Source organism: Phallusia mammillata, chromosome 5 (assembly GCF_965637545.1).
Source record: "Phallusia mammillata chromosome 5, kaPhaMamm4.hap1.1, whole genome shotgun sequence".
NCBI lineage: Eukaryota > Metazoa > Chordata > Ascidiacea > Phlebobranchia > Ascidiidae > Phallusia > Phallusia mammillata.
Genome location: NC_137256.1, coordinates 8,961,707 through 8,984,643, shown reverse-complemented (window position 1 = coordinate 8,984,643; position 22,937 = coordinate 8,961,707). Strand labels below are relative to the sequence as shown.

General features: G+C 35.8%; 4 protein-coding genes across 7 annotated transcripts in view; 1 reads left to right on the top strand and 3 right to left on the bottom strand.

Moving 5' to 3' along the window:
- Positions 1-7,660, bottom strand: part of LOC145230171 (uncharacterized) — a 44,834-nt gene extending 37,174 nt beyond the window's left edge. The window contains exons 1-6 of the mRNA XM_080095552.1: positions 7,608-7,660; positions 5,990-6,132; positions 4,529-4,686; positions 2,866-2,981; positions 2,353-2,504; positions 1,492-1,709 (exon numbers count right to left, since the gene is read on the bottom strand). Of these exons, the coding sequence (XP_079951678.1) occupies positions 1,492-1,709; positions 2,353-2,504; positions 2,866-2,981; positions 4,529-4,642 (600 nt within the window). The 5' untranslated portion in view covers positions 4,643-4,686; positions 5,990-6,132; positions 7,608-7,660. The remainder of the gene's footprint in view (positions 1-1,491; positions 1,710-2,352; positions 2,505-2,865; positions 2,982-4,528; positions 4,687-5,989; positions 6,133-7,607) is intronic.
- On the top strand, positions 7,639-12,296 carry LOC145230173 (cilia- and flagella-associated protein 107-like). Of its 2 annotated transcripts, none has more exons than XM_080095555.1 (5): positions 7,639-7,749; positions 8,287-8,438; positions 8,790-8,929; positions 10,400-10,590; positions 11,873-12,296. In XM_080095555.1, the coding sequence occupies exons 1-5, from the start codon at positions 7,639-7,641 to the stop codon at positions 11,957-11,959; spliced, it is 681 nt and encodes a 226-aa protein (XP_079951681.1). In that variant the 3' UTR covers positions 11,960-12,296. The 2 variants fall into 2 exon arrangements, with proteins under 2 accessions (XP_079951681.1, XP_079951683.1); XM_080095557.1 differs by lacking the exon at positions 7,639-7,749 and adding an exon at positions 7,767-8,166.
- LOC145230172 (mitochondrial coenzyme A diphosphatase NUDT8-like) lies at positions 12,233-14,642 on the bottom strand. 2 transcript variants are annotated; one of them, XM_080095553.1, is made up of 4 exons: positions 14,298-14,642; positions 13,865-13,997; positions 13,534-13,623; positions 12,233-13,288 (listed from the first exon to the last, which is right to left on the bottom strand). In XM_080095553.1, the coding sequence occupies exons 1-4, from the start codon at positions 14,597-14,599 to the stop codon at positions 13,052-13,054; spliced, it is 762 nt and encodes a 253-aa protein (XP_079951679.1). In that variant the 5' UTR covers positions 14,600-14,642; the 3' UTR covers positions 12,233-13,051. The 2 variants fall into 2 exon arrangements, with proteins under 2 accessions (XP_079951679.1, XP_079951680.1); XM_080095554.1 differs by having other exon boundaries at positions 13,534-13,614; positions 14,298-14,641.
- A 1,419-nt stretch (positions 14,643-16,061) lies between these two features.
- LOC145230510 (uncharacterized) lies at positions 16,062-18,587 on the bottom strand. Of its 2 annotated transcripts, none has more exons than XM_080095954.1 (4): positions 18,361-18,587; positions 17,587-18,214; positions 17,153-17,198; positions 16,062-17,070 (listed from the first exon to the last, which is right to left on the bottom strand). In XM_080095954.1, exons 1-4 carry the CDS (start codon positions 18,521-18,523, stop codon positions 16,576-16,578), a joined length of 1,332 nt encoding a protein of 443 aa, XP_079952080.1. In that variant the 5' UTR covers positions 18,524-18,587; the 3' UTR covers positions 16,062-16,575. The 2 variants fall into 2 exon arrangements, with proteins under 2 accessions (XP_079952080.1, XP_079952081.1); XM_080095955.1 differs by having other exon boundaries at positions 17,587-18,211.
- Between the last annotated feature and the right edge of the window lie 4,350 nt (positions 18,588-22,937).

The following is a 22,937-nucleotide window of genomic DNA, read 5'->3' as shown; positions in this document are numbered from 1 at the left end:
CACTCTTGTTGGGGATTATATTCTCACATTTCCGTTACCATACTTTGTACCAAGCAACATGCCGCGCGGTACTATGCGGTTTTAAGTATCACCCTTAGTTACTAAAGGACTATCAGAAATCAAGACAATACACTGGACTTGTGTCATAAAGTCGGACTCGAAATTTGGACTTTTTGGCTAAAATCTTATTGCTACAAGATAAGGTAAAATAAATAGGCATATGGCAATTTTATGTCAAGAATAAACTGGTCCGAAGCCGTGGCTATATGTCGTACAGCGCTACCCATTCCAAACCAAATGCGGTAACGAAAGTAATGTAAAGGTGTTTTAGCTCAACCATTGATCAAAATGTTTGTTCATCACAATAAAACAAACGAACGAGATAGCTAAACATTTTCGGGTATGTGTTTTAATTGCACAATCGTTACGTGCAATTGAAAGTTTTACAAAACGAAAACAAGTACACGATAAAGTGTTAAAACTTGCAAAATACTCATACCCGGCATAAATAGATTTTTAGACTCGAATATATAAATCAGGGGTCTGCAACCCCTGACACACAAGGTAATTTTTGACGTCTTTTTTTTAGTTACAGTTTATTAACATTACAACTAACAAATTCCTTGTTTTGCTTTAATACAGTGGTTCTCAGTATGGGTCGCGACCCAAACATGGGTCGCGCAGGGTCAAAAAATGGGTCGCGCTGCAGTGATTCAATTCTGCCCAAACGAACTATTACTGTATTAAGTAAACATAAACGAATTTTCTTAATGTAGTAGTAAAGTCACCTCATTTGACACGTTGTACAGTAAATGAACCAATCATTACAACATACCGACAATGGCCTTCCAATTTTACTGTTACTCACATAGCGATTGTAAGGTCATAGCACGGGGAATAATAGGACAAGGTAATCTTGCGAAACTAGACGTGGAGATGTAACAGTAAGCGTTTAAGGATGAGTAAGTATTCATACAAGAAAGCTTTTTAGATTTGGGATTCACTTCTATCAATGATCATGGTGCTGCAAAGCCACAATGTGTGTTTTGTTATGCAGTGTTGTCAAACGAATCGACCTCGTTAAGCCTGCAGCCATTTAGACATGGGCAGACTCCTATGTGGCGACGGCATGGCCTCGAAATTGCAGTTCGTCTCGTTAATAATAATATTTAAATATTTTGATGTTTAAGGCTTGGGTCGTGAGATATTCATAAAACTCCGATTTGGGTCGCGGTCAAAAAAGTTTGAGAACCACTGCCTTAATAGTACCAAAAGCGCAACCTACAAATAGGAATATGTCTGCTTTTTTATAACTGTTAAATTCAGCTTGTACAAGCCACTATACAACACAGAAGAATGTTGGTTTGCGAAAGTCATTACCATTTTTAATGATCAAGTAAATTGGTACGCGGTATTTCAAAGTTTGAAGGACTCTTCATTAAAATGTCCACCCCCCAGTCATAAACAATTATACACTATCTCCATTCTTACCACAGAGGAAAGTCCTATCCAAATACGCTGGTTCCATTCGTTGACCTCGTTCGAAACATAAAACTGCTCTGTCTGTGTACCTATGTTGACCAGATTGGCTTGCAGGTCTTTACATGCGGTATTTGCTGATGTCCAAGGGATTTTGGAATCGATTATTACATAACAGCGGTTTTCGTATTCTTCCCAGCCGTTTGTGTCATCACAGTTCTTATTATCCACTAGAATAAAAACGAGGTTTACAGCATAGAGACAAAGATAAGAAGAATTTACTGTCGAATAACAGTTTTTGTGTAGACGCAATATAGCAGAACTATTTTGAGGATATAATATGCTAACTGCATGCAATATAACCATTTAACAAAATCTTTTTTGTAGATTGCAAACCTTATGCTTAGGACATTTTCAATTCAATACAAGTATGTTTGACAACAATTACCAAAGGAGGCCTCTTTAATCCCATGCTATTTGCAAATTAACTTATTTATAGAATTACTGTTTGGTTTTGGTGAGCAAAATATGTTGCAAAATATAGTTTGTTATTTTGCCGTAACTCTTTAAAAGTTGAATGACCACTGGTCTAATTTAAGCAATCAAGCAATTTTTTTAACATAAAGCCTTTGCTTTTAGAAGCACATATGCTATACCTCAGGTAAGGCGTACCACTTTGCCGTAAGTACCGCAAGTTTAATAAGCACCGATACAACTAAGAAATCAAACCAGTTTTTAACGAAAAGCAAGTCAAATTGAAAACAATAGCATAAAAAGAGTGTTTCAAACCCAAAAATACTTATTTTAAGGCCAAAAAATCTAACTGTGCGTTTTGTTTTTTAGTGACAAGTTATATATATATATTACTTGTACCTGCGTTTTCTGATCTTTCACAGATAAAGTTTGTGGGAATTGCACAAGCTTTGTCGTTCCAAGCACCGCCATCTCGCTTGATAATTTCAACACAGTCTTCTTGAGACCCTTGAGCATTCTGCCAATTATCTGGCTGCCCAGACGCCCAGGCTCTGTATGAAAACAAGAAACAACATATTTAACTGGTTAGTGAAATTAGTGCAACAAATACCGGTAGTCTTTTTTGCAAAAAGAACAAATTAATTAATTCCACATTAAATTTTGTAAAAGAATTTGAATATTTAAAAAAAAACAGTTTTATTTTCTCTAAAGAGCATTGAAACAACCAATTAATAAAAATTACTTCATTCAATTCTTTCTTACTGAAGTGTAAGGTTTGTGCCCCCCCCCCCCCACAAAAAAAAAAATTACAATTTTTTTTTTTAATGTCTAATTCGATATTGTGCGTGGAATAATACGATCAATACAATTAAATCCAATTTTAACAGCAACAATTACACATTTCCTACTTACGAATATGAGTCAAGATTATCTCCGTTCACCCACTGCCATTCACCTTCATTATTGAGATCGTGAAGACCAACCCAAGCAGAAGATTCGTCCGCAACCAAAATGTTAAACAGATAAGTCTGTACCGACAAAATGAAGTTTTAAACTAAAACTCTTCTAAAATTTTAAAACAAATTTAACAAACATTCGATGGAAGCAGCCATAAACCCTGTCGTTGGTTCGAATCCCACCGCAGGCTAGATTTTTTAGCTATTTGTCTTTCCGTATGGAAACGCTTGGGAACGGGTTATATGCTAACCCTAACTGTCTCATTTGTGCTAGGCGAGTGTTTCCCAAAGTGGGCCGTGACGCAAAGTTGGGATGCCTAAAAATTATTCGTTTATTAGTGTTTTTAGGCAAACATTCTTAAATCAGTTTTTTAACCAAATGTTCGAAAAGCATTCATCTTTTGCAGGCAAAAAATCAACCAAAATAGCAATTATGTGCATCTATGGGGTTTAAATAATTTTTAGAAGTATTTGGGTCAGGTTTAGAAAAGTTTAGGTACCACTGATCTAGGTGGTTCTTATTGTTCATGGGTCCTCAAACTGGGGTCCGCGGTCTCTTAGGGGTCCACCAAGCTATACCAGGGAGACTGCGAGCAAAAAGTATCTCTACATACTTGTGTGAGATCAAATCTTGCGACATTATGAGCATAAATTAGACAAATAAATGCGTCTTCTGTGACAAAAAGAGGGGACAAAATTTTATTATCATTTTCGTCCTATCTGTGACGTAATAAATTGTCCTTGAAACATTCCCACAATATGCATTCTTACGAAACTAAACTAAATTCAACCTGCGTGGTGTTGTGAAATTACTACCACAATACAAGGAGTAAATTAACTTCTAGTTGGAATCTGCAGGTTTTATTTCGCTTAGGTATATTATAGTTTCTTAATTAGTACTTTCATAAATATATATAGCTTGGACCGCGGGTGCTCGAGAAAATTGCAAACAAACCGTTATGAGAAAAAAATAAAAAAGTTTGAGAACCACCAACTGCTATAGTTCCTCACTTCCGTTCCAGTGCCGAAAAAACAACAATTAGATGGAATTTTGGGTCCTTTTCTTTGCGGTAAGAAATGTTATTTGCTGATGACTTTAACAGTTTTAAAGACCATGACTGGTGCACGTGATTTCTGAAATGCTAAGTCTCACGTGGTACCGTTAATAATTGTTTAACCAGAAACTCGTCCTTACTAGGTCAAAGCGTACAATTAACCTCGACTGTGTTTCAGCACACAACAAAATAACGGCGGGTATTTGCAAGAATTGCTAAAGCAAACGGTACAAATGTATCATTTTTTGACTAAAATTCTGCAGTTCATGCATTTCTATTTCTAAGAATGCTTTATTGACAATTACAATTGTTGGAAAACAATTCATATTTGTAATGTTTGTTATCATGGACACAAGGTTTACTACAGAGTTTACTGACTATGAGTTCTCTATAATGTTGTTTGCCTATTAATTTCAAAACCAACTTATTCATGTAAAACTTTTTTATGACGACTTAGAATAGACTTTCTTATGCGCTGAGAATATGTAAGACATGAAAAATTACGCGTAATTTAGAGCAAGCATTAATATGGTAGCCTAAAAAATATTTTGTTACAAAACTTACGTTGGTGACTTCGTCTTCAATCACGGCTAGTTGGCCGGACATGGCTTCACATTTTGCTTGCGCTTCATGCCAACCCAGCGATATGGACTCGTCCCCGGAAAAATAATAACACATTGGCGAATTTTCAAACCAACCTGAGGGACAAGCTCCAAAAGTGGCTGGAAAACGAAAAAATATGTTTTGTTTGAACATATACGTACACGTACAGGGGCCAGCCCTGAAGCCACAAAATCCCCACAGAAGTCATGAAGCAATATTTTTTGCATTCATTTTTAAAAGCAGCCCTAAACCTGTTGGGGTTCGAATCCCACCAAAGGCTAGATTTTTCTAGTCTGTGCCTTGCCATAAGTAAATTTTTGAAAGACCGGCTTGATTCTTTATAACGCCTTTATTAGGCCTTGCGCCCTGGAGTAATATGATTTCGTTTATCAGGATTAGTTAACTTTGTTCACTAAGTTTAACAAAACGCTTCTATCCTTAATCAACTTGCATATCTTCGAAGCTAAACAATTTTAAACAAGTATTGTAAAGTTTTTACTTAGCCTGGTTGTAATGTTTTTAGTTAGCCTGAAACGTCACTAAATTTAAAGTATAATCTTACGTTAATTGAGATTATAGGTCATAAAGCTTATTCTAATATTGCGTTAGTCCACTTATTGGCTAATGGCTTTTTGTGTCAGAAAAAAATGCCTTAGTTAGATCAAACAAGAATTTTCAGAAAGCATGGCATATTAACATCATAATTTCGTGCACTGTAGTACTATCTTTGCGTATGGCTTGAAAGCTGTATCAAATATCAATGAGTTAATTGTGATTAAATGTCTACATAACGAACTTACCTTTGACAAGCAAAAACAAAAACGCGAAATTTTTTAGAAGAAACATAATGATGGTAATCGCACATTAACACATTTTCCTAAAAACTATAACTTTCTGCCAACAATGTGCAAACAAGTTTAAAACTGACAAAAATCAAAAATATCATTCCAAAAATATAAAATTTAGAGATAGAAAAAGTAAAATACATTGTTTGTACTTTTAAATGTTAATTTTTGAAAGATGACGAAAAATGCCTAGTATTCCACGCATGCAAGCTTTTCAGACATGCAGCAAGTCAAGCGCCTAGACAACAAATATAACGAGCCCGTTGTAAAGGTTTTATTTTTACACAATCAACATTTCTGTTGTTTAATGTGGGGCCTTACTGACACGTACTGGTGACAGCATCGACACAATCGAACACCAACCGTTGTGAGACGAGGCAGTGATATGACCTCGCTTGCAAACAAGCAACCTATGCATGTACCAGTTGATACTAGGTGCAATAACTGACTTTATATTGACACAAGCCGACCGGTATCATGTTGTGAGCCTCCGTGAGACCCGTCAACTTATTTATGTGCAAATATTTCGTACGTATGTAGGCCTACACACAACACACAAGCGGTAAACTCATCACACCTGTGGCAGGCTCATAAAATGCAGGATATTCCAAGTTAATGGTGTTCAGGCGACGCTCCGTACCACGTGCAAGAACATGGAATGGGTCATGGGGCTCTTATATAACCATAGGTCTACGACCGACTTGCAGCTACAAATAACAACTGAAAAGTGAAAACAAAACATTTTAAGCCGAGAATACATTTGCATTTAAGCAACTTATCCGAGGTAATTCACATAACGATGCCTAACAAAATGTTTAGTCTTCACAAAACAAGACCTTCGCCAACTATTCCAGCTTTCTAAAACAAAAATTGCTTAATAATAAAGATAGTCATATTTTCTAAGACGTTGTTTGTCGAAATAATAACAAATCTTGGTCTGGCGAAGTTGGAGCATATTATTTTTTTGGAAATGTACAGCTTTTCTCTTTATGGTGTGTAGCTTTATTAAACTTGGAATCGCCGTTGTACAATAAATAACAAATGAAGTTAAATTGTAACACTTACGAACAAAAAGTGTTTATAAAACCAAGGTGCTCAATTCTTTAATAATTTCGTTTGCCCCTTTAATATACAAACAATTTCCAAAAAATTTTTGTACCGAAAGCATCACTTTTTTCGAATCTTATTAAATGCGCAATAGAAAACAGCACCTCATTTTAGTTTTACTGAAATAAAAGACCCACAATTTCGTTGAGTTTGCCATTTATATTTTTGGTAGAGGGCCACAAGTTTTAAGGAATTACTTTTAGAGGACCACGAGGCCCGAAAATTCTTTTTAGGGGGCCACGGTGCATGAAAGATTGAGAACCACTGGCCCATAGTTTCATAATTTCTGGAAAATTCTATCAAGTGAATTTTGTTTTTCTTGTCAAAAAGTCGAAAAATAAACTTGTGGCATGAACAGACATGCTTATTTATTACCCTAAACTTAGCTGATGTGCCAATTGTCATGTGGTACTGATGCCCTTGATATATTTTTTTTACGCCGTGTGTTACATAACCCTGTGTGTACCTTCCCTATTTGCAGTAGGAGACTAACTACAAGGGCTTAAATATTTAGGATAAGACCAACGCAAAAGCATACGATTCTACCGCGTAGTTATCAAACATAAGTTTATGTTTGCATATTGATAAAAGCGGATTATTGTTTGGTGTGTTACATCACAATGCAAGTTAGTTCAGTGTATGTTGAAATTAGTTGTTATTGGCTGGCTGCATTCTGCATTCAGTTTGTTAATCTTGACACCAAGTTAGCAACACTCAAACCGAAATAAAAGCCCATTTTTTACTATCTACTGTTTAATTAAATATTTTTAATAGGCACAAATTAAAAGCAAAAACGAACTCCAGCTTTTTACACAAGGCCCAAGGACATTCAAGATAGTGTTTCATGGTTAAAGTATGTTTAAAATTTTTGACATAAAAAACAAATTAACAAAGTAACGCCTTGTTTTTGTCAATAAAATATTTACTTTCAACATAAAAATTAAAAATACCCGCTGAGTGTCGCCAAACAGCTAGGTCTATGACGCATCACATCGCGTAGCAACGGACGCTGGTCAATGAATTTTTGCCGGGAAGGATTTTTTGCTGTGGTGTTTCATAACCTGAAGTCTACATAGTTTTTGCCTTACCTTATTAGTTTGCTGGGTTAAAGCAAACGAAATGGCAGGTGCACAAAGTGACCCCGAAAAATGGAAAATGCCAGGCTGGAGAATTGAACAGCGGTTTTCGAATAAAACTTTAATCGGCAATTGGTGTGAAGAAACGAAACAGGTGCGCTTGTTCTAGCTCCTTGCATGATGTCTTCTGCAAATATATGCCTAAGAATTTGGAAGCAGAAACGTTGATACCTTGATGTTTGTATTGACTTCATGCTTGTTTTATCTTTTTTGTAGTGTGATGTTTTTTTGCAAATAAATGTCACCAAAGTTTTAGACATTTGAAGGTTATCTGCAAAACGTTGAAACCTTGATTCCCCCAAGTTTACACTTTATGTCTTCATAGTTTTTTCATTTAAAACCATTGAAGACACTAGAAACATATTTGCCTTGTATTGTTAGCAGCATAAATCATTACACATAGTTATTATCCAAAATTATAAAAAAAACAAGAAATAATTGCACTTTGTTATCGTTAGGTATTTTCTTGTTGTAAACAATGGTGGCTTCATCAGAAATGACATTTTTAAATGTAAGTTAACCAAACTAACATATAATCCACCTTTACTTTGTGACAAAGACACACCTGAACAATAGTTGAACACATTTACCAAAGTGAATGCTTTGTCAACTTTCATGATTTTGGTTTCAGTTTCAACGTGGAACTTCCAGCAATTCCAGCACACATCGCACAGATTTTCGACTTTATCCTGACCACAAACCCGACACCATCATTCGACGGTCAGCTCTGATGCGCAATGAAGGTTTAAGAAAAGAACATTTGTTCACACATCATGGTGGAAGGTAAATAAACAAGCATAAGCTGATTGTTTTAACTCTACATTCAAATTTATTGAAGCCAGCAGTAGGCAACTCATCGCAGTAATACTGCAACATTTAATAAAAATCCCACAACTGTATTGCCATTTTTTATAATACAACCAATAAACTACATTTAAAAGGGGTTCAAAAGAAAGTTAATGTTCACTAGATGTCAAAAGAGCACATTTATATGTTTGGAAACTTACACATTGAACAGGGAATTATAACCCTAAAAAAACAAAAACATTAAATCAGTTTTTTTAAGGAAGATTTGTTTTTATAGCTGGAGTATCCTCTTTTTGTAACTGCGATGTAATAAAAAACATTTTTTAGATACAGTAACAACATGATTTCTTGGTATGATGAACAATTTAATAAACGAGAGAGAGATGGGGACAAACTTCCTGACCTTAGGAAATGGGATGGACACAAGCTTGCATGGGCTCCAGAAAGATCAGACTTTCCTATGCAAGGTACCAATTTATATTCTAAACTGTATTGCCAATGTAAATAAGGGTGAATATACACCATATACAGTAAAACTTAGTTAATGCGGACCCGTTTGGACCAAAACATTTGTCTGGATTAAGTGTTGTCGATTAGTTAAAGTCTAACCACATTGCAAATTATTTGTATCTCAAGTTTTGTCCGAAATATGCAAAGATCCGGATTTACCATGGTTTACTGTATATTCAATTATAAAGGAGGCTCATAAAGTTTTTTTCTTACAGTATGTGTGGCTAACATTCGAGGGCGGCTCATAAGTGAGGGTGGTCAACTTTTTAATGTCATGCTGATATTATTTTTATTAGCCTCTGTTTTTATTTAATTTGTGTTGCAAATTTTTGTGCGTTAAAACACTATATATATGTCAACATGCATTCTATTGGGTACAGTTATTTGCCTGACTAACAACTGTTGACCAATAGTTTAGATTTAGAATAACCAAATAAGTGTCTTGTATGACAGTATGGAGCTAACATTTTTTACACACCTCAACATGCGACTTACAGCTGAGTAAATACAGTGATGTATACATATGATTTTCACATGTAAATTTTTTGCCAAACCTAGATACAGTTTAGACTGCTAAAAATCTTTTAAATTTTACCATAATTTACAGGACATTTTGTGTGCTACTTTCCTATACCCAAGTATGGATACAGGCATTTTTGCCATGCTCTGTATATATATTATTTGAAACAACAGTAGCATGATTCGCTTTTCAAAACATTGGTTTACAATAGCATTGTTTGACATTTGATACTTAACTGGGTTGATACACTATCAGATATAAAAAAAGGAGACTGGCTTGAAAAAGGAACAAGCGTGTGTGTAAATAATTCGTAATCAATGTGAGATTGAGGTGTAATAATAAAATAAATTGAACATGCAAATACAGTAAAATATAGCTTGAAACCTGTTATAAACAGTAATGAACACTAACACAACTCAAATATCATATGCACACATATACCAGTATAAACAGCAACTGGGTTATGTTCCTTTTTCTTGGTGAAAGTAAACATAGTTACACAAACGCACTGAACAATCACCTAGCTGAAAAACTGGTGGATCATGACTTAATGCTTAACTTAAATAATTGCCATTCAAGGTCTTTGGATTTACTAATTTATGTGATAAAACAATGCAAATATATGACATGGGAAAACTTTACATTTTCGCACTCATCAGGCATTCAATTTTAAAACTAAACAAGTCACTTGCATTTGCAACATATGTAGACAAGTTAAATTATTTTAAAAAGGGTTACCTACTTTTATTTTGCCTGCAAAGTTTGATGCTACAGTACCAATGATTCTGGTTAAAATTATTTCCAAGATTTTTCTAGAAATTGACTTAAATTGTCTGTGTTATTCTGAAAAGCATTTATATGTTAAAAATTATGTATGGTTGTTTTTAATCCAATACTTTTTTGTCAGGGTCTCCAACTAACTTTGGTCTGCATGGTAAAATGAAACAGAGATGGATTCGAGAATTGAAAGCCGAACGGGAAGGTCATTATTCAACAGACTACAGGAATCATTATAATTCACACCCCCTTTCAGCATATCCACATCGATTTGCATCAGCTCCAAGATATTTGTCAAGTCATTTTAACCCAATTACAAGAGTAAGAAGGTTTTGTTGTTGTTTTTAAACTTATCCAACTCAATGGACAAGCCATGTTTCAGAAATTCATGTCAGTGATTTTTTTTGTCTAGATCAGGGGTGTGCAACCTGCGGGCCACAATCCGGCCCGCCAAGCCGTTTAGTGTGGCCCTCAACAACACTCTGATTCAGAGCAAGTAAAAATGCACATTTTGACAAAAAATCCGCGCTAGTTTTCGGAATTTCTTTTGCTAAGTTGCTATACGTAACAAGAATAAGCTAAACCAGCGCATGGAACTTAATTCACCCAGACCTATGGTCTTCTATTCGCACTGGGTGCTTGTTGCGTATATATACCGAATGTGACGTAATATACCTCTTTGTCTAGTAAACAATTACTTTGTTGTGAAAGGCAGTGTTGCGACGAAACTTACTTGTACCTAAAACATGTTAAAGTTGATTTTAAACGCAAAATAAAACAAAACGCAGGGGTGTGGAAATAATATCGACATGATATTATAATGCAAGCTGCACCAACAGGAGGGTAAAAAACATGTAAATATGGTACATGAAAAAAATTGTGTGGCCCTCGCTTGATGTCTAAAATTGGCTATATGGCCCACCGACGATAAAGGTTGCACACCCCTGATCTAGATGAAGTATCACAGACTTTTTGTTTTTAATTCGTTAAATTAATTTTTAATTCAAAAAATATTTGTTTTTAATCACATTATTAGCATTAGCATTTTTATGCACTGAAAAGGTGTATAAGAGGGGTCAGCAAAGTTTTTGGTACTATACACTAGTTTAATTTGACATCCAAACCTTCAATGAAATCTTCTGTCATCCAAACCTTCTGTCTGGTGCATGCAACAACAATTTTAGCTCAACAATCTTTATGACACTGATTTAGTAATAGTCATGCGATTATTTGGCCCCTATAGGTAGCACCACGTATTGTTGTCAATAGTACTTGCGCTGTGTAGCATTTGCTAAGCCAATGTAATACATTAAACTGTTATGTCTATTAGTTAAATACTTACCACATTATAAATCATTTATACCGTATGTTTTATCCAAATTAGGCAAGGTTCCCGATTAACCAAATCTGGTTTAACCAAGGTTTATTGTATATTTTTTTTTGCAGCCAAGGTTTAAATCGGTTCAGATCCCGAGGTCTACCTTTCGCCAAAAAAAGCACTGTCTAATTGCATTGAAAAAATAATAACGTTTTACACAGATCACAGATCTATTCATGACATCTTCATTACACAGATCTAAGACACTTTTAATTCAATTTTCAGATTAATAAAGACTTATGGCTGCGGCGAACTCCATTCAATATGGCACCAGAATATCCTCCTCAAGTCAGTCCACCCTCCGCAGTTTAACTTTAACCCTGCTTTATTGTTTCTTGCACTTGATATTCCTAATTCACCACTGTTCAACAAGTTACTGAAAAAAACTATACCTGTTTTCTGACACTGCTGTTGTTACTCTTCTTCTAAACATCATTTTGTTCTCATAGATGTAAAAGTGTTTTGCTTTTAAACATTTCTATGATACTGCAGGTTTAAGGTTTTATTTGGATTACAATTATATAAACTAAGTTAAAAAAATGTGATGCTTACCTTACCTTGAAACATGACTTTGGCCTCCAGAGATTTGTACAAAGACATATTTTATTGCTGTGTTTCGTATGTGACGTCAATACATCCTGACAAAGCATTGTGCGCTTGAATAAGTGTTTGAAGCGAAGTGTGGTTGGCATAAAAACAGGCTCATACAAATTTCAGAACACAGCTTAGCCAAGAAAATGTTTAGGACATAAAATAGAGAATCTGTTTAATTGCATATGGTTCAATATCAAGTTCTGTTTAATTGGCAGAATCCAAGTCTATAGATTGCCAGAAAAAAAATTGTTGCGTAATCTTAATTTTGCAAAAAAAGCTTGTCATTTTTGACATGAAAGAAATGAGATATGTATGTATCAGAAATTAAAAACAGTTGTAAAAACTACTGTTTTTTATGAAAAAATGCAAACACAGTAATAGAGAGCGTTAATAGAAAACAGCAATATCGCAGTAAAAACAAAAATGCACCTAGTAATTACAAGTGATGCATTCTTTATCATTACAAATTGTATTATTCAAACTATATTTCATAAAAACAGATGCCACAGTGCAATAATTAGGGTCTGCAATTGCAGTAACATATAGGAAAACAAGCATTTGGAGGGTAAGGCAATTTAAACATTTTAAATCATTGGCTGAGGTTGATTAATCAATACAAGTGACTAGACATGGCCAATAATACACATTTTGGTAAACAATTTTACAGTATGGCTTGTGTGTAATGCTGCACCACAAATAAACCTAGTTTATTATTCACTTTATTGTAAATATCACATCCAGACATGGAAAGGGGTTACAGTATCACCAAATCAAAGTTATTAAAATCATATTTAAAACCAACAAAAAAACTTATTTTTTTACATGAAATCTGCCTTTAGTTAATGGTTTATGCCATTCTGGAATTAAAAACATTAACGATAAATTAACAAAAGTACCTGTTAACCCCCAAATATGGGGTTTTGTAAAATAAATAGGCATTGTATAGCTAAATGGAGAAGGCTTGTTGTTCTTTACTCGAAAGCGAGTTGTCCCAAAGTTGTATGGGTCAAGTAAAAATTCAATTGGAATGCACATAACTTTTTCCACCTGAAAGTTGACACAATGGAAAAGCAAGTTTAAAGTTTTGTTTATTCAAACAAGTCCATTTTTTATTTGTGGGTAACAATGTAGTATTGGTTACTTACATGTAGTTGCATTAATTATATATTAATTGCATTTTACAAACCTAAGTACAAAACTCTGGTAATCGAAATAAATATGCCAAAAAAATTGTCTGTGATGACACATCCAATGTTTTGACTTTAAATATTACACTAATGCCTATTTCCTACCTCATTTGGATTCACCTTAAGATCAGAGGGATCAACATGGCCGAGATTACCAATGACTGGATAAACAGCCTTTGTAGCTTTCTGTAAAAACTATAATTTCAGATTCAGATTAGTATAATTTATGCTTTAAACTAAACTTAACATCGTTTAACAAGCAATCCCATTTAACGAAGGATGAGTAATTGGATTTGGAGGTAGGGTATTACTTTGAAAGCGATAAAAATGAAATAGGACTGTGCAAAGGATATGCTTTTTAACAGTGTACAAATGATAAAACAACTAAGACTTAAAATTATAGCTTAAAGCTGTAACAACTTGGGGTTGTTCTCACCCTGTCTGGAAGGGGTTTTATTGTTGCCCACACATCAACTTTGCTTTTAGGAAAACCGATTTCTTCTTCAGTTTCCCGCAGCGCTGTATCTATCACTGAAGTGTCACCATAGTCCATACCACCCCCTGGAAAGCTGTAATAAAAACCTACAGTTCAGCCATTTCACCACCTAACTTGTTTGATCACTACGTTGGTGCGAGCTTGCAGCCGCAAGATCTTGTTATCTCAGTTTTTTGGTGTTTAGTTGGTTGTGATTTGTCGCTTCATAAGAAATTTGTCTTGCAAGATATGCCATTATCCTGATGAAGGCATCTTGTAATGAATGTCAAAATGTCGATTATTTATGACTTAATTGCTAGAACAACAATACTTGTTTACAAAAACCTACAGTTACAAGTTTAAGCACAAAAGCTTTGTCAGGGTCAGAGTTTACCTTACTTCACCGGCGTGCTTTTTCATGTGACTTGGCCGAACTGTAAGCAACATACAAGGGACATTGTTCGTGTAACACAGTGCAACAAGAACAGCGGCAGTTTGAGATAATTTTTTGGCCACATTTATATTTTCATTGTACTTTGTGACATTTTGAATAGTTCTCTCTTTATTTTCGTCGGAAAGGACGTTTCTAATGGCATCATTGTAGCTAGATGATGATATATGCCGAGCTTGGAAAAAAAATTGTCCACATCTGTTACCTAATTGCCAGACACATGATTGCCTGACATAAAAATACATAACAAATAAAATCTGAAAAAATGGTTAGTCAGTTAGACACTTTACCTCTATATTAAATGTTATTTCAGTAATACACAACAATATTTCAGGCAAACACCAAACCGATACACTCAATTAAAACAGGAACAATTGCCCTCATTTCATTAAAAAAACAGATTCAATATGCATTAGCAATTAGCATTCATTGCTTTTAATTTGTAAAACAGCAAAATTTATTTTCAACGAGTTTTGAATTTGCGGTTAGTGTATCAACACTATACCCATGTCAGTTTGACAATTAACTAGACCGGGCATGAAACTACAACTGCCTTTTTCTTGCCTTTGCAGTTTGCACGTTGGGTCATTTGTAATTTTGTACCATTTGCACGAAAAAATCAAACAAACAGCTCTCTTGCGACGCCTAGTGCTTTTGTAATGTCCTTTAATGACGTCAAATACAGCGCAAAAAAAACAATCTGTGCTTGCAATTGCATGCAATCTTTATTCCCAAATCTATATTGCTACATAAGCTGATGTTCGAATAAATTAAGTCCTATAATTACCGCCGTTTTCCAAGTTATTGAACGCTATGATCATTTAGGTACCGGTATGTTCTCGATTTGTTTTTCTCGTTTGTTACAAGGCTTGTGCATATATAGCGATTAATTGATGATTACATAAGGGTGTACTGGTAGAAAGTTATGGGGTGTTGAAAAGGCGCAAGTGACAATTGAGGATTAACATAATCTATTCTATTAATATGCGCAATCTTTATGCAACGCTCAGGGTGTGGCAGGCTAATAAACGCCATATGTAAACGCATGAAGACTAACATTAAAACACTAAGCCCAAAAGGGCATATGAAATTGAGAAATATAACGTTCTTGTAATTGCAGACCCTTTCTCCAACCCTGATAGCCCTGACCTTCGTATTTTAATAAGTTTTATTGATGGATTGATTATTTTGTAGTGGCCTGTCTACCCACCTGCCTTCTAAGGATTGCCCGAAACCTAATTAATGAATATTTAGCAACTTTGCCAAGGCACTTAAGTTTTAGGAAGGTTTTGAAAAAAATTAATTGAAACATTGGGTTTGCCGAAAACAAATTCAACTCTTACTGGGGTTGTTTCCGAAAATATTTAACTCCTAATAGACAATTTTAGTATACAATAGAACAGGGGTTCTTAACCTGGGGTGCACGCACCCCCAAGGGGTGCGAGAACTGTTCCTAGGGGGTGCGGGGATGCTGAATCATTAAGGTTGGTTAGGTCTATTCTATTTAAGCAATTACAGAAGGGGGTGCGAAAATTGGTTAGTGATTTGAAAGGGGGTGCGAAAATTGGTTGGTGATTTGAAAGGGGGTGCGAAAATTGGTTGGTGATTTGAAAGGGGTGCAGCAAGGAAAAAAGGTTAAGAACCACTGCAATAGAATATCTAATTTTTCTACTTAATCACAACACAAAATAACTGGATGACTTCATATACATACGGTATTTTTTTTTATTCATAATGATGACAACGATATGCGTTAGGTTAGGACCAACAACGCTGAAATGACCAAGGAACTTGGTAAATGTAAATAATCTGTACATGGAATACATGTCGGTGATAAACAAATGCGAAATACGTTGACATAGGCTGTTAATACAAAAATAACAGGATCGACTTGTTCTGCATGTGGCAGTGATACAGCTTCGCGCATGCTGAGGTATAGCAATTGTTGGATTGAACAACTGAACGAGCTACAAGCTGTGCGTGACGTATTCATGACGTCACGCTTGTCACGTGATGATTTTATGTGAGTTGGGCGTCTACTCTAAAAGGCTAAAAGCTATGAAGGCTGCGCTGTTACCAAAGTTAAGTGGGATTTTGGTTCTACCGTTTGTAAAAGCAGTAAGTGATCAAAACTATAGTAATAAGGGTTAAACTGGTGTTAGGTAAAAAAAATACAGGCTGTAATGGCATTATGGCACAACACAATTTAAATTGGAGTTACTTATTCAGGCACCCGCTTCATTTGAGCTGTGGTCTGTGCAATAGGGCAGTGTTTTGGGGGCGCAAAAACAGGTTGGGCTTCGCTGGGGAAAACAATCGGATTGTTTTGTTGCAAAGGAAAAGAACCTCCCACCACGCGCGGTGCGCCTCTGTTCGCGCACAGTCCGGGTGGAAAAATATAACTCAGTGGGCTTCTGAGTGGTCCAAGTCCAGCCAAATGCAAAGGCATAACCGGTGCTGATTTCTGCACTCGATGCAAGGCGGCCGCCAAAGCCAACTGCTGCTGCCACCCAGCGGCGACCGCAACTGGTGAAACTTGACCGCTAGGTGACTTGCATTCTTCCGATGAAGGATTAGTCAACATGTGACGTAGCAAGGTCGGATCAAAGTAGGATGACGTCGGAAATGACGTCATACCTGGGACTGCCCCTATTTGGTTGAAAATTCCCTGTTTTTCCCGTTTTCTCCATTTTGCCCGCCGGTTTTGAAACCAGACCTGCAACATTAACGCAGAGTTAGAATAGATAATTTCGTAATGTTCACAAACATATGAAACTTGGTCAAATAGCAAGTATTACCTGAACTCTAGCCTCCGTAAGATCGACACGCAAAGCAAGTTCCTCTCTGAAAATTTAGAAAAAACATCATTAGGCGACAGAAATCAATTAAAGTTCATTTAAAAAAAGTTAATTTACACAATTCACGGTTTTAAAGATCCTAACCAGAAAAAAACAAGTCAATATATTTGTTTAAAGCATGTTGCTGTGGAAACTACATTTTCTATAGAAATATACTGCCTTGTTTGTTTCTAGTTAAGTTCAGGAATGCGCTTGAAAAACAAGGTTTTATGTATTTGTAAAAAAACAATCAACTTTTGGATACAACAAAATGTTTTGTTACCCGTTTCACCATTTTGCCCGTATTTGTAAAAATTCAACTTTTGAATGCAACAAAATGTTTTGTTACACAATAAAAAGGTTTTCATGAATTATGATAAATTCCATATACTGACCTGGTAAATACATCAGGGTAGTGGGTTTTCTGGAACGCCCTCTCTAGCTCCTCCAGCTGAAAAGTGTTAAAGGTCGTCCGGTAGCGGCGCTGTTTCCTTTTCGGCGAAGTTTCGTCACTCGGCGATGCTTGACGTAATGCAACTTCATCAACAGAAAGTGATGACGTATCGCTGCCGCTTGTCTTTTCCTCAGAATCACGTGACATTGTCTTTGTGACGTAATCCGTCGTCGTACTCTCGGGGCTCGAAGCGTCCTGTCGTCGTTGAACATTCTTGACGTCATCAATCACAATGACGTCATCGTTACGTTGGGCCTGTTCCAATTTTTGGTCTTCAGTTTTTGTACAGCTTGGAGTGTAGTTTTGACTGCAGTGGCGAATTAGGTACATTAACTGATCGTGATAATTAAAGTAAGGCTTGGCTTGGTTGTGATGCATTGGATTCTCGGGGCTGTTGGTCCCATGTTTGGAGTCGGGGATCGGCTGGCGGCCATTTTGTTGAGTGTGAAACGGCATCGACGCGTCGCATACAACCGGCCGGCTTCTGATTACCGATTGCTGGCCACGGTTAATATCGAAATTCGGTCCGCAAACTGTTGCTTGCGCGAACGCTGTAACCCGCGGCTCTGCTGAAAACAAAGTATAAAGTTAGTGCGAATAACATGAGCATTGATTTTAATTGAACTTTCAACACATTTTGCCTCTACAGTCTACATAAATGTTAAATTCCTTAAAAATGCAAAAACGCCTTGCATGCGAAAAAAGGTTTGCTTACCACTAGAAAAATTCCATTTTTTATCGACAAGTTGGGAATCATAAGTTTCAGGACAAGTATTTGATCTTTTGCTGAGAACTGCGGTCTCATTTTCGGTCGACTTGCTCAGCAAACGGTCAATGGAATAAGACGACAGTTGCGTTGTCCCAAATTGCGACGCCATCACGCAATGACAGCTTGAAGTGTTACAGAAAGAATTGAATTTAAGTTTTATTTCAATAGTGTTGGAATCTGTAAAATAAGATTCAATCAGGGTAAATAACAAATAATGTGTTTATAATGAAATTTTTTTTCCAGTAAACGCATAAATAAAATAGAAGTCATGCAAACGTTAAAATATGCAGAAATAAAAAATAACTGAGTTTGGCTATTAAGAATTTGTAACTGTTGTCTTGATCATTGCATATATTTTTTGTTGATAAAATTTGACAATATTTTACAAGTTGTTGCGATAAAAAAAATCGCGATCATTTTATATTCAAAATTTCCTATGAATCAAGTAACTCTACTATTAAGTATTAAGCATTAGCACCGCATTTTATGACACATTGTAACAAAAACCTGGTTATTATAGTCATGCAAAATACTACCAGTTTTGTCTAATCGCAATATTGATGGTAAAGTTAATAATTTTCTAACGTTGGAAAGCAAATTACTCCTTTCCCAGCAAAAATGCACAAAAATATATAACAACATAACAATGTTTTCAGAAAAAAAGCAACCACGAACAAATGTGTAATACAGAACATGTTTTTCAACTTTTTGTTCCACAAAACAGATTTACAAAACCGACCATAAATGTCTTACATAGGCTATATTGACTATATTCATTTAAATAAACTTGTAATAGTTATAATCTTCCTATAATATACCATGAAAATGTTACTTCAGCCCACCGAAATAATTTGGCTCTCAATTCTTTTTCCCGACTGTCATCCACAAACGCGACGAAGCTGTTATGACGAAACAATAAAGCGGGCAGAGACTGTAACCAACAGAGGGACGATGCCGCCCTTTTTTCTGCCGTCATTCACTTGCAACGGTCTCTCGCGTCAAAGGTTACTATGGCGACAGATCAGAGGGTTGAAAATAAATTTCATTTTCACTGTCGCCCAACTGGTGCATGTACTGCCAAAATTAGAATCCTTTTCTCAATAAATCAGCTGAAAAAATCATTGAACAACATCAACTAATTGCTGTGCTTCAGGATTCGCTCTAATGCGGCTCGTGTGGTTGCTGTTTATTTTTACTATTTGCTGTTCAAAAAAAAATCTAAAGAATCATTTCACATTAAATAATCTCTTTTTTTTCAGATAAACTGCATAATAGTATTTTTCTCATCTTAAAGTTATACAATTTTAAAATTGTGCAAAATAAGAATTATAGTTTAGCGACAATAAGAGGTTACCACTACCCACTAATATCCCTTACAGAAAAATCATCAAAAATTATTTAGCGTTGTTAACAGTTTTTCCGTAAAAAAACCACCCATATTGCACATAACCTAATGAACCATGCCGGTAAATCTGATTTTCCTCAGAAATATTTTTAAAATTTCCTAATTGGCCGAAATCCTAATCCGATTTTGGTATGTCAATGGCAGGTGCCTACTAATAAGGCGGAACCGTGCCTGGTGTGCCATCATAGAGGTGCATTGTTACCTCATAACGATTTGTCAGCATTACAGCGCAAAGAGAATTCCGGCCCAAATCATTCACAGCAGGCTACAAAGGCCGGTTATACGCCCTTCTACACGTGAACCGCATAAACCCACAGTGGGACATAACCTAAGCCGGACATATTCACTATATTCTGATTGTGATGTGCAAATCCACAAAGGCTGTATGGTCCAATTGAACGCCCAATTTCATTGTACTTTATGGCGGCGCAGGTATAATGGGAATTAGGGAGAACTGCTTGTAAAACGTGAACAGTAGAATTGTTTGTTTCTTTTTAGCTTTTAAACAGTGGCACTTTTGTTTTTTGTCTTTCTCTATCTGTGGGACGTTTATTAGGTAATGGTAAAACTTGCATTAATTTGACACCGCCTAATTAAAAAAAACTAACAGACAAATAAAAATTACAAAAGATTTAATAAACAAACATCTAACATTTTGAAAACGTATTGTTATTTTCTTGATAAAACCCAATTAATTACAAAAATGTGCAAATCTGTTTTTTTAAATATAAAATTATAGACGAAAGATACAATTGCTTATGATTTATACTACACTAAAATAAACACGATTGAATAACTGAAAATAAAACGCAATGTTTGCTATTAAATAATTCTTTTTTGGGGACCTATAACTGAATATGTTTTGTTATAAAATATTGCTAAACCTTTTAAAATGGCGCTACCCTAGACTAGCTACACAAAATCTCACATCGCTCAAGTATGCTGGCTCTCAAGACCAATCGACTGCACTAATAACACAAAGCGACGTTGTAAATAATATCGCGCCCTGTCCGAACTTAGCCTGAACCATTTTAGCAAACAACGTCAAATTGACGCATAATGCACCCACTGTGTCTTCACACAAGGCTTGTTACGTCACTAAGCACTAATTGAGTGAATGCAGCTGTAAGCAAGGCACTGTGTTGGTCTGCAGTACTTGAATTTGCAGTTACAGTGCTGAGTTGTGTACACAAAACTACACGGGGTACTTGTTTGTTGTTCCTTATGATGGCAAACAATTTAACTGGCGCGATCAAAGGGCCTGAATTGGGTTGCAAATTAAGTGCCGACCGAATAAATGGTAGAGAAAAAGTAACAAGTGAATTTGGGCGCCATAGTCAATATAATCAACTCAATTTGGCGTGTATGTTCAAAAACCACAAACACACACATGAACGTGCCCCAATTTTTAGTGTTGTAGCCTGACAAAAGAAATGCAGTAGATTTTATTTGACCCTGGTCAGTGTATTGTCAAATTGACACCTATCTGATTTATTGTAAAGAATTTGTTTCACATATCCTCCACTTAATCAAACAATTATCATTGTTTATGAATACTAATAAACAACCAGAAAATATGTATTTTACGTGCTACACAAGGTATTAAGCTTATACTTTTTAGTCATAGAAACTGAACCCACTTTACGCGTGCCATTTTACCCAATAAAGGTGCTTTGGTCCATTGGCCTTGTTTTGTACACCTAAGTAGGAAAAACAAAATTAAGTTTTTGCTCTCAGTAGCAGCAAGACAACCTTTGTGATCCAATAATGCCAGACAATGCCACACTTGTGACGGAGACAAGGGAAGCGTGCTGGCTACGAACAAGTGTTTTTGGAATGCTTTGATGTGATGGAATAAAGATTTTAGCAGCCTATATTACAATAACAAACAGTCTGAAGAGACACGTGTTAAGGCTCGAAAGATGTTTTGATCGGCTAGTTAAGTGCTAATCATGCACAAGTACTAGCGGTGGAGTAGGTGATATGTTTGTGGTGTTATTTTATGGGCTCGTGGATTAAGAAAAAGTGATAGTTTACGTGAGTTCAAAACAGATTTTTTATCTTGCTCCTAGTTTTTTTTTTACGTAGAATGCGTACCACAATGCCATTTATAGCAGCGGTTCTCAACTTACGCGTACTTTGATTTTTTGAGGTAGTTTCATTATAGTTTTTAAATTTTCGGACATAGTTGGTCATTCTAGCACTGTGATTCTCAAACTTTTTAAGCATACAACGCATTAATAAACTAATATTGCTTTTTTAGGTTGAAAAGCGTCATCAAGTCATAAAACAGCAGTCTGACACGTATTGAAAATCACGTGCCAAATTTAATTGTTATGTCAAAATATTAATAGCTGCGCGTGCCAACATATTTGTTTGAGTTAGTGGGTTTTGCCAGGTGATTGGAATAGTTATTAGAAAGCAGAAAAATTTATACCTATACGCTGTGCTTTTAGGACTATCAAAACAAGCAGTGTAATTGTTTATCAGTTTTTCTCAACTCGTATTAGGCTATAGACCACCAGTTGATTAAATGAATAAGGTGATTAACGTCCTGTAGACCAGAGGTGTCAAACTCGTTGGGTTCGGGGGGCACATTGCAGTTTGGAAGTTATCTCGAGGGCCGCATGTGATTGTTAATCTAGTTTCATACACTTATACCAACATATATGCCAACTATTGACGCCCCAAAAGCCCAGATTGTTTTTCAACTCGATGCACAGTGTGAAGATCAGTTTTAGTTGCTCATTAAGTCATAATCTATATTGTGACGCTTGTGGTTCCCGTTTGTTCTCATTGTTTGCATACAATAGGCGTACAAAAAGTCTGACGCATATGGCTGCTAGGCTGGTAATACTCTTTTCAGCATCACAAAATCTGTTTAGAGCAGTTTAAAAATCAAAATATTTGACAAAAGAGTTTTAATTGCGTCACGGCCGCCAGTACATATATTTTAATGAACATGTTCACGGCCGCACAAATATCTGACAAAATAATACAATTGTTGTTGAGTGTTCGTGGGCCGCATGCGGCCCGCGAGTTTGACACCCCTGTGTGTCGACCACCAGTTAAGAAGCAATGGTTTACATTTTATAAAAAAATCTTAGTACTGGGAGTT